Here is a 12,796-nt window from a genome sequence, read left to right as displayed (position 1 = left end):
CAAAAGAGAAAGCCAACAATCCCCCAGAGGCACATGCTGATGAGTCAGATTAAACTGAGTGAGTGCTTATAAATCACGTATTGCGAGTGTTTATCTGGAGTTGATAGGATTGCTGCTGATGTGTAGAATTCAGTGGAAACATCTATGCAGAGCTTTAGGCTGAGAAAGTTCTTACAAATGAGTGTAAGTGAAGACATTTGGATTTGAAGTGGACACAAATTTTAATGTTCTTTTTTTTTTTACCTGAAACACCTGTTGTCAAAATGATCTCTACACACTTAACAGCTTTTGTGGAGCGTTCATTAATTGTGTATCAGGTGCACAAGAAGCCTTCATTAAGCAGGATGTAACTAAGCTTTGAGCTCAATTGTCATGGTCAAACTGATGGGAATGTTTTTGGAGTTTTGAAGGTTTTTAATGCAAACAGATCCCTAAAGTTCAAACAATTCATTTTGCACACACCATTAATTTTTAAACTGTTTTTATTTCCCCCTTACACAATGAGAAATTCAGCATATGCATTATTTCAGTTTCATTAAAGATCTTGAGTTCTTGCAAGCACGAGACACACTTCTCCAAACTTTCCTGAAGTCAGCGATTTTAAAGGATTGCATTTTTGTCATTTCATTTCACCCTGAGACTGAAGCAGAGATGTCTGCTTTTCACCAATATCCATTTACTTTGTCTACATTTAGTCCTTTAGAAACACAAAACATGTCGTGTTTTTCATCCACCATTACATTCACCTGTACTTTCCCAGACAAAGCCGTGCCTCTCTTCTGCTCTGTTCTAATATTATCAATGCAATCGTTATCCAAATGATTTGCAAATTTCATGATTGTTTAATTTTTGTCACAGTACAAAAAATAATCCAATCAATCTGGAACTGTCAAGATATGTCAGTCTGGACCGAAGTGGTTAACCAACGTTACACTTACAGACCTCCACATGTGGCTAGCTCTGATAACGCTGCAATTTTGAACTTCTAGACAAACTAAAATCGGTCCAGGTCCATAATAACAGAGTGCAAGCTGTTCTTTCATGATTTTTTGTTTTCTTGTCTTTTTCAAAGAGGAAATAAAAAGCTTTGTGAAGCTGTGGCCATATGTGGCAATATATCCATGATACATGTTTATGCAGTGCTTTTCTACTGTTACTGAGAACTCAAAAAACATTTAGAAAAGCTCTTTATCCCGAAACCCTGGCTGATTGGGACCCACACCCAGTTTCACACCTTGGCTCAGGCAATTAGAGGATCATCAGGGGGTCCTTTTGTCCCTCTGTGGGGGGATACTCCCACTAGGTTTAAATCTGGGACTCCCCACCATTTGACCTTAGAACTGAAGAAGCTTCTCGGATGAGAGGTGAAACGTCTTCAAGCAACTTAAAGAAGTCCAGACGCTTTTTTTTGCAAGCTCCTTTGACTCCCTCTTTATCTATGATACACACTCTTTCATATTTGCAAATCACTTTGACATGAGCCAAGAAACCTGGATCAAATCACCAGCTGGTAGTTAACCCGCTCTACTTCTATTTCTGGATGTCAGAAAACATCTTAACCAAGATAGAACTGAAAACTCACAGGTTCTTAAAAACTCAGCAAGAGAAACTGGTCCCAAAGTGACATTTCTTTGAACCAAACCTGAGGCAAAATGTGCGAATAATTCCCTGTTTCTACAGCCAGCATTTTTAGGTTTACACTTTAACCTAACACACAAAAAATCAACATCAGGAGGGGACAAATTCTTTGGAGCTTGCAGCAAGAAGGACATGTGGTGTAAAAATCTGACCTGTGGAGCTATCCTATCATGGTCTGATGATGCAACATGACTATTCGGACAATGTTAGGCCAATCTCACTTGATTTTTTATTTCAGCTGCATACATAGTCACCATTTAGTAAACAACTGTTAACCTACCACAGTCCAGATTTTATTTTATTTATTTATTTATTAAATCTGCAATCTTACTTCTCAACCTTAATTAAGATAAAAAAAAGAAAAACAAAAATAATAATAAACCAGTAATTTATCAACTGTGGATGATTCAGATCTATGTCAGCTAAAATATCTTAGATATAAAATATAACAGCAAGCGTCCTCCACTGTATAATGTGTTTTCATTTAGAATATTGTTCATGGACAATAGATGCATCTCTTAATATGTTATGTTTTCATAATACTATTCAGAATACCTCACATTTTCTTCTACTCAAATAATCATTTTAAACTTCCAAACACCTTTTTAAAAGCCTGTTCATCCACCACACGTCCAAAATGAGTAGAGAAATACAGAGTCTCCTGACTGCTGTATCTCTTAAATTTCAGTATGGTCTCATTTACGGAGTCCCCTGTGTCTCCAACGGTCATGACATCTGACACCGGCAGGTACATATCGTGGCGCTTTCCCCAGAAAGTGAGGTGGGACACTTTGAGGGTGGTCTGAGACGGATCCAGATACATCATTCCCACCACCCTTCTGAAGAAGTAACTGGCAGTATACAGCATAGCGCCAGCAAACAGAGCTATCCCTGTCGTGTAACCGACAAGAAAGGTGGAGGCAGCTCCCTGGAAGTAGAGGACGTACACCGGCGGCAAGATGACCACAGTTATTGCAGTTTGGAGCAGTTTGAGCCTGGACACAGCTCTAAGGAGCTTAATGTATGGCAGAGTGTAAATCATAGTGTACTTCTCTGTGGACACATCCGAGTATTTAACAAGGGCTGTGATTTTGGGGATAACAGGTCCATGTAGGTGTTGCTGAATTGGCCTGAGACTTGGTGAACAAGGCTGCAAACTGGAAGGTGTTCGAGCTGCGAGCAGACTTGATCCTCTGGTGAAGGACAGGACGTGGGGAGTTAATCTGCACCGGAGAAGTGACCTGATCTGTAGAAAGATAAATGACATCAAACAGATAAATTCAACATGACATGTTTGGAGCCAAAACTGTTATTATATTGATGATATAGAATATAGAATATTTGATTAGCTAACATCTATGAGAACAAACTGACTACACTACTTAATAAAATAACTCCTGGATCAAGCAACTGATGCATCAAAAATTAACATTAACACAAACCAAGACAAAACCCCTAAAAGTGCACAAACACCTTAGACTAGATCCCCGTTAACAAAATAACTTTAATAAGTTTAAAAAACTGCAAATTCTCTGTCTGTATTTCCTAACATAGTTCATCAATACTGTACATATGGTCTTTAACAATAAAGCTGACTTTGATCTTGCAAACCTTCCCCGTCACTCTTGCTGCTATCCTCCTGTCATATATCACCTCTGGCCTTCATCTCCACCCACTCCACCCTGTCTGTACTCTCTACTTCACTTATTTTGTGCACTGTACGTTGTTATTGCAGTAATATACAAAATATAATATTATGCAGTTGCTTAAAAAAAATACAAGTGGTATACCCAGACGAACACTTGCAGTACATGTACAGCAGCTGTTGTGTAGCCGCTGTGTGGAATAAAACAACCTGAAGGTGCACATGTCTTGACTGAGCTGTCACCACTGACTGTAGAAAACACACAGCCCTGGCACAGCACTAACGACCGTCTGTGGCTAAAAAATAATCTTACTGATAATAAAAGTCAATGCTGGATAAGAGTTTGGATATAAAACGAGGCTTACCATGATCAGAGACCGGCTAAATGAAAGAAAAATGCAGAAACAAGAAAGATGGATCACCAAATGACATGACTTGAATGGGAGCTAACAGGAAGCAGTTATGCGGTGTAAACCGGATGTGCTCACCTTTAACGTGTCGTTTTTTTGTTAATGTTTATTTAACTTTTTTTTTTTGTTGTCCCGAAACATCCTGTGAGAAAGCTGACAATCATCGCTCTGTGACTGCTCAGTGAGAATAATAATTACAATTTTATTATAATTTTGAATACATCAAATTCCTTTTGGGGATGTTAGCTTAGATGCGGAAGCATCCACCGGGAAGCGCAAATCAGCAGTTCCCTTCGAGTCACGGACTGGGGACTGTCTCTCGGTAATGAGTGTTTTATCGCCGGGTAAAGCATGTTCTTATCTCATTTAGGTCGTTTAAAGAAACTACAATTAGGACAGTAAACGTCCCACACCTTAAATGCGAAACATTTCCTGCCAGGTGCTATTTTCTGCTGTGGGACAGGTGGAGAAGACAAAGACAGGACAACGATGCTCCAGCTAGGAGATGAAGCCACCCTGTACTCCCTTATCTTCGTAGGGATCCTGCTGGGAACCCGAAGCCCGGTGTGGACAGTGATCCTCACCGCCTCCCTCTACCTCTTTCTAGCAATGTTCCGCTTCCCACAGGTACCGTCCAGCCGAACCCAGAAGGTGCTCCACCCAGTCAAGGGCACGGCGGGCACGGGCAAGGTGTCGGTGATCGCTCACCGTGGCGGCGGGCACGATGCACCGGAGAACACGATAGCATCTATCCGAGAGGTGAGAGAATGAGGTGGGGAGGGTTTTGGAGCGATTATCCTTCATTTGCCCTTTTTTGTTATGGCCGTGGTTGCAAGGGGAACTACTGCGACGTCTTTAACTTCTGGTATTCACGCCCAGTTTGTATCTGGACAGCTTACCAGCACAGAGAACATGCATTTTAAGGCCACCACTCTTCCAGCAGCACCTTGTATCACAATATTATCAGCCAGTTCCCAACTAACCAGCCTCGTTTAACTAATCTGCATGTTGAGATAAAGTAAAGATATGTGAGTAATAATTAATCTAATACCATCTGGATATGAGTAGTCCCATGTATTGGTTTTAATTTATACAAATAAAGATACCGAATACAGACCAAATGCTTATATCAAGTATATATGAGGCGCGAGTGTTCTGAGCCAGAAATTTGCAAGTCAAAAATACACCTGCTAGTGCTTTTTAGTGTACAGACTTTGTTGCAATGGTGTACACTTTCGAAGAGTTTTTCCTAACTGTAATATACCCCCATTTATAGGTCAACACATAGAGAACAGATATAATCAGTTTGCTAGTCAAGTAAAATTTTCTTCAGATGGATCATGGCTTTATGGCTAATTTTGTTGTATAGTAGTTGCAAATTAAGCTGCAAAGTTCATAAGGAATGTAGGAATGACTTTTGTTTTTCTAAGTGGATTTTAGGGCAGATTTGTTACCACCAACTCCATCTGAAAAAACATCAAGTGCTGAAAAACTGTCTGTTCTGTTGTAGGCCAGTAAGAATGGGGCGACTGGTGTGGAATTGGACCTGGAGTTCTCAGCAGATGGCGTCCCAATACTGATGCATGATGAGACCGTGGACCGAACCACCAGTGGGTCAGGATTCCTCAGCAAGATGAAAATGTCAGAGCTGGCTAAACTGGATGCAGCTGCTAAACATCGACTCAGGTAAGAAAGAAGCATATAGTCAGGAAGGCGCAAACAAAGCACACGGTAGTGAGGTGCTTTAATGTGATACAGGTTCTTCCACACTAATATACTAGCAGGTTTAAACATCCACTGAAATAAGGTAATTTTCCCCTCGAAGGGAGGACGTATGTAATCCGCTCAGTTTGTCTGTTTGTTAGCAGTCTAGCGTACACAGAAGCCACAACACAAGATTTAATTTTAAATTTTGTTTTGATCAATTTGAGGTTACAAGGTTACATCAAATGTGAAATTCAGTAAAAACTTTGTTATCCACAATTTATAATCTGTCTTTAAACTTTAAAGCAATATACAAGGCATTGTTAGAAATGAGTACCTAGGTGGTCGAGCACTTCACCTTGGCCTTCACTGCGCATGGAGAGAGCTGTACAACACAGTATTTTTTCAATGTGACGCCATATGATGTCACAATGATGGCATAAAGTTTTGCAAAATCACACACTGGATGATTATATCTTATCTTAAAGTTGTTACAGCTTATCAATGCCAAATATTTTCAGCCAGTTCTGCTCCAATCATACGGGTAAAGATAACAAAATACACAGATTCTAGTATGTAATGTTTCAAGGTCAAAAGTCAGGGTCACACAAATAAGAAAATATTTCAGTTTCTACTGGATCATATCCAACGTTTAAAATAATATATTAGTCACTGGGGGGCGTATGCATTTTTTTAACTTTAACTTAAATGACTTTACAATAACACAGAAATATAAAGATTATATACTACACTAGACTTCCATATTAACAATGCTCACTATTCCAACCAATTTGTGCACTGTACCACTGGCAGCAAAACACCCCCAGAGCATGATGCTACTACCACCATGCTTGACAGTTAGTACAGTGTTCTTAGGTTTGAAAGCTTCTCCGTCACTCCTACAAACACATCTCTTGGCATTGTAACCAAAGAGCTCAATCTTTGTCTACTCAGACCATAAAACTTTTGTTTTGAAGGCTTTTGGTTTATCCATGTGGACAGCTGCAAATTGCAGTCGAGCTTGAAGGTGTCAGTTTTGGAGCAGTGTCTTCTTTCTTAGTCAGCACCCTCTCAGTCTATGCTTCACTGTGACACTGGTATTCCAGCAGTTTCCAGTTCATGACAGGTTTGAGCCTCAGTGGTTCCTGGGTTATTTCCTCTTATCTAAGATTGACTGTGTGTGTCTTTGTTCAGACCTTGGCAAAGTGGTTACACATCTGAATAATTCATGCTTATGTATAACCGTTTTAAACAAATAATTTCAGACTCTTAACTCTTAACAAGAAGTCAATAGGTTTTTGCTTACACAAACCCCAAATTAACCCATTTACACACATGTTCAAATAATACTTTCTCTATGACAGTTTGATTGTGCTGTGTTAGATAAACACTGTATTTTGCCCGAGGACGGCATGTAGATTGGATGTGACAATGATCAAATATCTGACTGAAAGATATAGCCCAGGGAAATATCGGAGCAGGTAAACGGCGGAGAACCGGAAACTTATGCTAGATGAGAGCGAACATGTATATAAGTGACTTTGGCAAACTGTACAGTGAGACGTATGAAAGATCACTGGCACAATATAAAAAGAAATCCAGTTAAAACGAGCCTTACTTGCTTTATTTCCACCAGGGACAAGTTTGCAGGAGAGAAGATCCCCACCCTGGAGGAGGCAGTGGAGGAATGCATCAAACTGCAGCTAACCATCTACTTTGATGTCAAAGGTCATCCAGATGAGGTAACGCCAACAAAACTGCCTGCATAACTGAGAGATTGCACATCATCATCGTCACAGTTTGCCCGTGTTGATTTAAGTGATGGCTTGATACAAAATGATCACAAGTCCACCATTTCATTATTTCTACTTTTTTATTCATTACCAATAGAATGGCACTATAATACATGTCACCACTCTATTAGTTACACAAAACTAATCATTAAAATTAGTTGTGGCAAGCGAGAGTCATACCCGGGAATATCCAGAGAAGAGAAACACTACTAACACTGATGCACTTTAAGATGTCCAGAACACATGTTCCAGGTTTGTCTGTACTCAAACAAATAACAAACCCCTAAAACACACACAGACACACACACACAGCTTCTTACAGATGGAGGACAGCACCACTGATAAGTAATGTTTTGTTTGTGTGGTGACATTGTGCATGCTGTTAGACGTTCCTTGTTTGTTTGCTCTTTAACAACCAAATGTAACTTTGTTTGTGTTGGCAACATAAAAACTGAGCCAGGGGCAGTAGTCTCTTAGCTTAAAGTTAGGGTATTCACTCAACTCCTTAAGTGCAGCATTTGCACATTTTTAAGGAAGGGAAAGCTGCAGTTATGGTTGGAGGTTCACGTGCTGACATTTATGATTTGCGGGACCGTATGCCTGTGCATACACAGCTGCTAGTTACCACCTAGTGGTCGGAGAGGAACACCCACAAGCAAAAACATTAAATCTGCAAACAGCTGAATGACCTACGATAACCATTTGTTTCTTCTTCCTACTCAGGCAGCCGCAGCTCTAAAAGAATTGTATAAGAAATATCCGATCCTCTACAACAGCAGCATCGTCTGCTCCTTCGAGCCCAAAGTCATCTACAGGGTAAGACGGCTCATATCTGAAGAGTTTAAAGCTTAGTTCATGTCAGTAAACACACTGTTTTTCTCTGTGGTTTTCTTTATACGATCTAGTCCAACTAGAGGAAAATTACAATTTAGAAGAAAATACACCGAGGTAAACTAATATGTAGTATAAAGAATCAAATTCCAGACATGAAGAGTTTCTGGTGACTGTCAGGTCACGTAGCACCGTTTGTCCCCAAAGGGGTAATTTCAGCGGAGTTGCTTAGCTGCAATTACACACCCTTAAAAAGTACAAAAGATAAAGATGCACAAAGTTCAGACAGTTTGGCTGCACACAGTGAAACAAAAAAAAACAAAAGAAGAAATGTAGAAACAAGTTTATGTGGGTCAGCTTATCTTATTTATCCTACATTAATTAACTTCTACTATAAGCTAGAAGTTCAAAGTTCTCTATGCATGATTATGAACCCTGACCACTCTCAGAACTTTTTTTTATTTTATTTTTTTTTAAACTTGCAGCACATTGGCAACGGGGTTAACGCTGTTGCCTCATAGTATGAAGGTCCTGGGTCCAAATCAAGCATTTGGCCTGGGCCTTTCTGTGTGGAGTTTGCATTTTCTTCCCATGTCTCTGTGGGTTCTCTCTGACTACTCTGGCTTCCTACCATAGTTTTTGGGGTAGGTTAATTGCTGATTCTAAATTGGCCGTAGGTGTGGATGTAAGTATGCCTCTGGGTTAGCACTGCGACAGGCTGGAGACCTGTCCAGGATGTGCCCCACCTCTCGCCCTATGGCAGTCGTTACAGGCTCCAGCCGCTCCGCAACCCTGAGTAGGATAAGCAGATATCTGTGTGTTACACTTTGCACCTCCTAGACACATTTAGGTGATGGATTACAAGACTAATTAAACAGTATGAGCACACAGCTCTTAGTGCCTGAGCTCTTCGTTCCTATTTTCATTCATTTGTTACCAATTAAAGTGAACGCTAAGATGACCTGACATCAGCTGACATGTGGCTCAAAGTAGTTTACAGTTTTAATTGTACTTATTTTTGCAGTCTAAGAGTTAAGTTAAAAACATATTATAATAAATAGTGTTGACTCAGAAAGAGTGGGGGGAAAAAATACTCAAATTGCTTTCTAACAAAACAGCATGCTAATGTTCACCAACACTTTGTGTCTAGATGAGACAGAGTGACGCAGATGTGGTCACGGCACTGACCCATCGGCCTTGGAGCCTGAGCCGGTTCGGGGACGGTGCCCCACGTTTTTCATCGCTGTGGAAACATCACTGGATGACTGTCATGGACATCTTGTTGGACTGGGCACACGATCATGTTTTGTGGAAGCTCTGTGGCGTTTCGGCGTTCCTGATACAGAAGAACTTTGTCTCACAGTGAGTTTTGTAGCCGGAATATACAGTCATCTATTCTATATATGCGTTAGACTTCATTAGAATACAGATGTGTTAGAGGTGCATTTCAATGGCACTGCTAACTGTCTTATTCCATGCTCGGGTTTATTGTTGTGGATCATCTATAGGAGGAAATCTAAACAGTACATATATTTGTATATATTAAGTATCTCACTTTTACATTTATTTATTTTTTAAGTTATACCAAAAAAGTTGTCGTTGCTTTGTACTCATCCTTAAAAAGTTCTTATTGGGTCATTCAGACCAGATGAACATCACTCACCGATTGTGTGTCCTGTCTACAGGGACTATGTGCAGCACTGGGCCCAGAGGGGTGTCGAGGTTGTAGCCTGGACCGTCAACACACAAGTAGAGAAGGAGTATTACCAGGAGGTGCTAAAAGTCAACTACATCACAGACAGCATGGTGGAAGACTGTGACCCTCATTACTGACGTACACATGAATCCACTCCACAAATGTTGGCATTTATTAAAGATACAAGTCATTAAAAAAAACTGTCACCCATATGTAAGTTCAAGCAAGAGATCATATACTCCTTTTATTTCCAAGAACACTGTTTTTCTATGGGTGTATGTTTCCTGAAGAATTTTAACTGGGTGCCATAACAAAATACAAAGTAACAGATTTTATTACAACTAAATCACTTTAATAATGAATAATGATGAACTCGCCTGTTATATTTACAGACTTGTTAATGCAAGGTGCTGGTAATATGTGTCTATAATAGACCTGCAGCAATATGATGCATTCATCCACTCAGGACTACATTTTTTTTGTATGTTTGTCATGTTAGTTGTGTTTATACAGATTTTCAGATAATGCAGAGCACTGTGTGTGCTTTTTACTCACTAAAATCTGAACAAATCTACCTTGAGATAATTTTTTTTTTTTTTTTTTTTGTCATGTGAATACTACTTATTAAAGAAACATACATAAATGCTTTATAGAGCAGCATAGACAAACTATTAATAAGTAGGCTTGGTGATTACTTATGTTGTTAATGTATGGAGAAAACAAACTTTTGTACTGTACTGTATATGAAACTACAAGGACATTTATGAGGGATCAATTGTGGCACAGATACACAAATTGAGTTAATGCATGGCTTTGTGTAAGGCTCAAGTGTTACCAATAACACAGTGCCTGTTTTTAAAGAGTAAACCATTTTTTAGCAGTGTGACAGTTTTGTAACTGCTTTACTTGAATGGGTAAAAACTAAAGTTAGACGTTGCTTTATGTTGCTGTTTGTCTGTAAAATCAACCTAGTGCTTTTGCATTTCATATATGCTGAATGTAAAGTAAGCTGGCTTTACTTATAATGATATCATTATATCTATACACTGTAGATATTACTGTACAACAGAGGTGGACAATTAATTTTCCTAGGTGGACATATTAGAAACTGGAACGGTTTTGGAGGTAAAATAGATATATAATTTTTACTCAACCATAAAATCTATTTTTACTAATCAAATGGCTCCAAATAACAGGAAAATGCATCAATAGTTTAAAGTAAGGTGACACGGACTCATCGCCTTTAATACTAATTTTACTTGATTGCATATTTATTCCCATTTTGAGGGAGGAGAACCCCCTATAATCAGACTATTTCTAAACTACTGCAGTTTTATTAACATTGGCCAAACTATGCATCGGTCAGGCTCTTGTGAATAACTACTTGATTTTTTATTTTTTATTTTTGTAATAGTTGTGGGAATGTAGAGCTGCTTGGCAGACTGAAAATGTTGGTCTGTCATGTTCTGTGTCAATATGTGACAGCTGTGGACATTAAAATGGATCAATAAAGGTGAACGGTTTGAGCTGATATCCTGCAGCGCATCATTCAGTAAACACAAAAACCTGGACATACTGTCTCAGGAGAACATAAAACGGTTCAGGTGTAGTGTAAAAGTTCATGCATTCACTGTTTGGCCCTGCTGTTAATGCTAAGCTTGTGTAGTGGGGACTGTTGATTATTAGCTTTTGGGCCTGCAGTGTCAGGCGATTGACCCAGATAGCGCAGATGAATGGGGGTTGAGTGAGAAGTGTAGTGTTGGATATCACCCTGGTTAAGCCTGTCTGAGCCGCTTCTTGTCCCGGCTGATCTTCAGTTGCTAAATGCAGAATTTCAGCTCAGGCAGATTGGAGGCACTCAGCTAATTTTTTTTATCTGAGCAAAAGAACCAGGTTACCTGTGTGTTTAAAAAAAAGAAATGTTTGATTTCAGGTAGAAATTATCAAAGGATAACAATGACGATAAGTCCCCAGATAGATTATGGTGAGTGCCAAAAGCGGATTTAAAAACTAAAGGCCTATCCTTGTTAATAGAGGGTTTTTTTTAATGCTCACAATTGGTCAAACATTCTTAATAATTGTCTAATAAATATTTTTTAAGTGTTTAACCAAACCTTCAAACTGCAGCAAAATGTAGGTTTCCTGTCAGCTTTCTTTATTACTGTCAAAGCTCCTGGAGATCTGCGAATTTGGTTTAATAGGTGAAAGGTGAGCGCGTCGCGGCTCCTAAAACCCGGCCTGAGGGGCGTTTAGTGACGACACGCACAGGCGGACAAACCAGAAGTAAACGGAAACAACGCGACTGGAAACACAGCAGCTCCGACTTCAAAATAAAAGGCTTTTCAAAGTGTGGAAAAAATTAAGATCCCTAGAAATGAATGTAATTAATTAATCGCAAGGTTGGGAAACAGTATGTAAATATTAAGTTTAACACAACAAAAATATACTTAAAATAGCATGAAACTCAGTGAACTAGAAAACAATGAAAAAAAATCTGAAAAAGGTAAAACCTAATCTGAAATAACTATACAATAAAGTAAAAGTATACTAAAGAATAAAGTATAAGTATAATAAGTATAGTAAAAGTCTAATATACATGTACATTTAAACTCTAAATTCACCATTAAATAATAATGGACTATGTAACAAAAATGAATAATAAAAATAATGGCTCATTTGACTCATTTTCAGTGAATAACCAATTCTAGAGGGATGTTTGATGAGAAAAAGACAAAACGCAAACAGGAACACTTGAAAACAACTACTTATGGAACATGACAAGAAGCCCAATGACCACAAGAAGTCAGACACTAGAGGAGGATATCCTCCAAGTCCATGCTCTGTTTGGTCCAGATCTTTACAACATTAGGCTGGGTTTTTAATGTTGTGGCTAATCAGTGTTTAAGTGCATAGTATTTGTAGCTGCATGATAATCTATATATACTATTATATACTACTATTATATACTATAATAATAGTATATAACTGTGTAGTTTTTAATGTGATATAAAAGTACATATGGTGTCATCTCAAGATTGTGCTTATCATATTTTAAATGGTGCTTCAGTTTAAAGTAGCT

The 12,796-nt window shown here is 38.9% G+C and overlaps 2 protein-coding genes across 2 annotated transcripts; one reads left to right on the top strand and one right to left on the bottom strand.

Annotated features, from left to right (window-relative positions):
* Nucleotides 1–1,947: 1,947 nt before the first annotated feature.
* Nucleotides 1,948–3,763, bottom strand: tmem186 (transmembrane protein 186). The gene is made up of 2 exons (XM_085163546.1): nucleotides 3,649–3,763; nucleotides 1,948–2,884 (listed from the first exon to the last, which is right to left on the bottom strand). Exons 1-2 carry the CDS (start codon nucleotides 3,649–3,651, stop codon nucleotides 2,219–2,221), a joined length of 669 nt encoding a protein of 222 aa, XP_085019672.1. The 5' UTR covers nucleotides 3,652–3,763; the 3' UTR covers nucleotides 1,948–2,218.
* Nucleotides 3,764–3,810: 47 nt separating this feature from the next.
* gde1 (glycerophosphodiester phosphodiesterase 1) lies at nucleotides 3,811–11,250 on the top strand. Its single transcript, XM_085163537.1, has 7 exons — nucleotides 3,811–4,015; nucleotides 4,133–4,452; nucleotides 5,204–5,379; nucleotides 7,034–7,139; nucleotides 7,914–8,006; nucleotides 9,172–9,383; nucleotides 9,707–11,250. Exons 2-7 carry the CDS (start codon nucleotides 4,183–4,185, stop codon nucleotides 9,852–9,854), a joined length of 1,005 nt encoding a protein of 334 aa, XP_085019663.1. The 5' UTR covers nucleotides 3,811–4,015; nucleotides 4,133–4,182; the 3' UTR covers nucleotides 9,855–11,250.
* Nucleotides 11,251–12,796: the final 1,546 nt, after the last annotated feature.

Source organism: Neolamprologus multifasciatus, chromosome 6 (genome assembly GCF_963576455.1).
Source record: "Neolamprologus multifasciatus chromosome 6, fNeoMul1.2, whole genome shotgun sequence".
Lineage (NCBI taxonomy): Eukaryota > Metazoa > Chordata > Actinopteri > Cichliformes > Cichlidae > Neolamprologus > Neolamprologus multifasciatus.
Note: the sequence above shows the minus strand (reverse complement) of the source record. Positions and strands in the feature narration are given on the sequence as shown.

Excerpts from the sequence above, each read along its gene's own strand:
- gde1 (XM_085163537.1), top strand. The coding sequence starts at position 4,183 with ATGCTCCAGCTAGGAGATGAAGCCACCCTGTACTCCCTTATCTTCGTA. Across the intron at positions 8,007-9,171 it reads AGCCCAAAGTCATCTACAGG|ATGAGACAGAGTGACGCAGA; the intron begins GTAAGACGGCTC and ends CTTTGTGTCTAG. Across the intron at positions 9,384-9,706 it reads CAGAAGAACTTTGTCTCACA|GGACTATGTGCAGCACTGGG; the intron begins GTGAGTTTTGTA and ends TCCTGTCTACAG.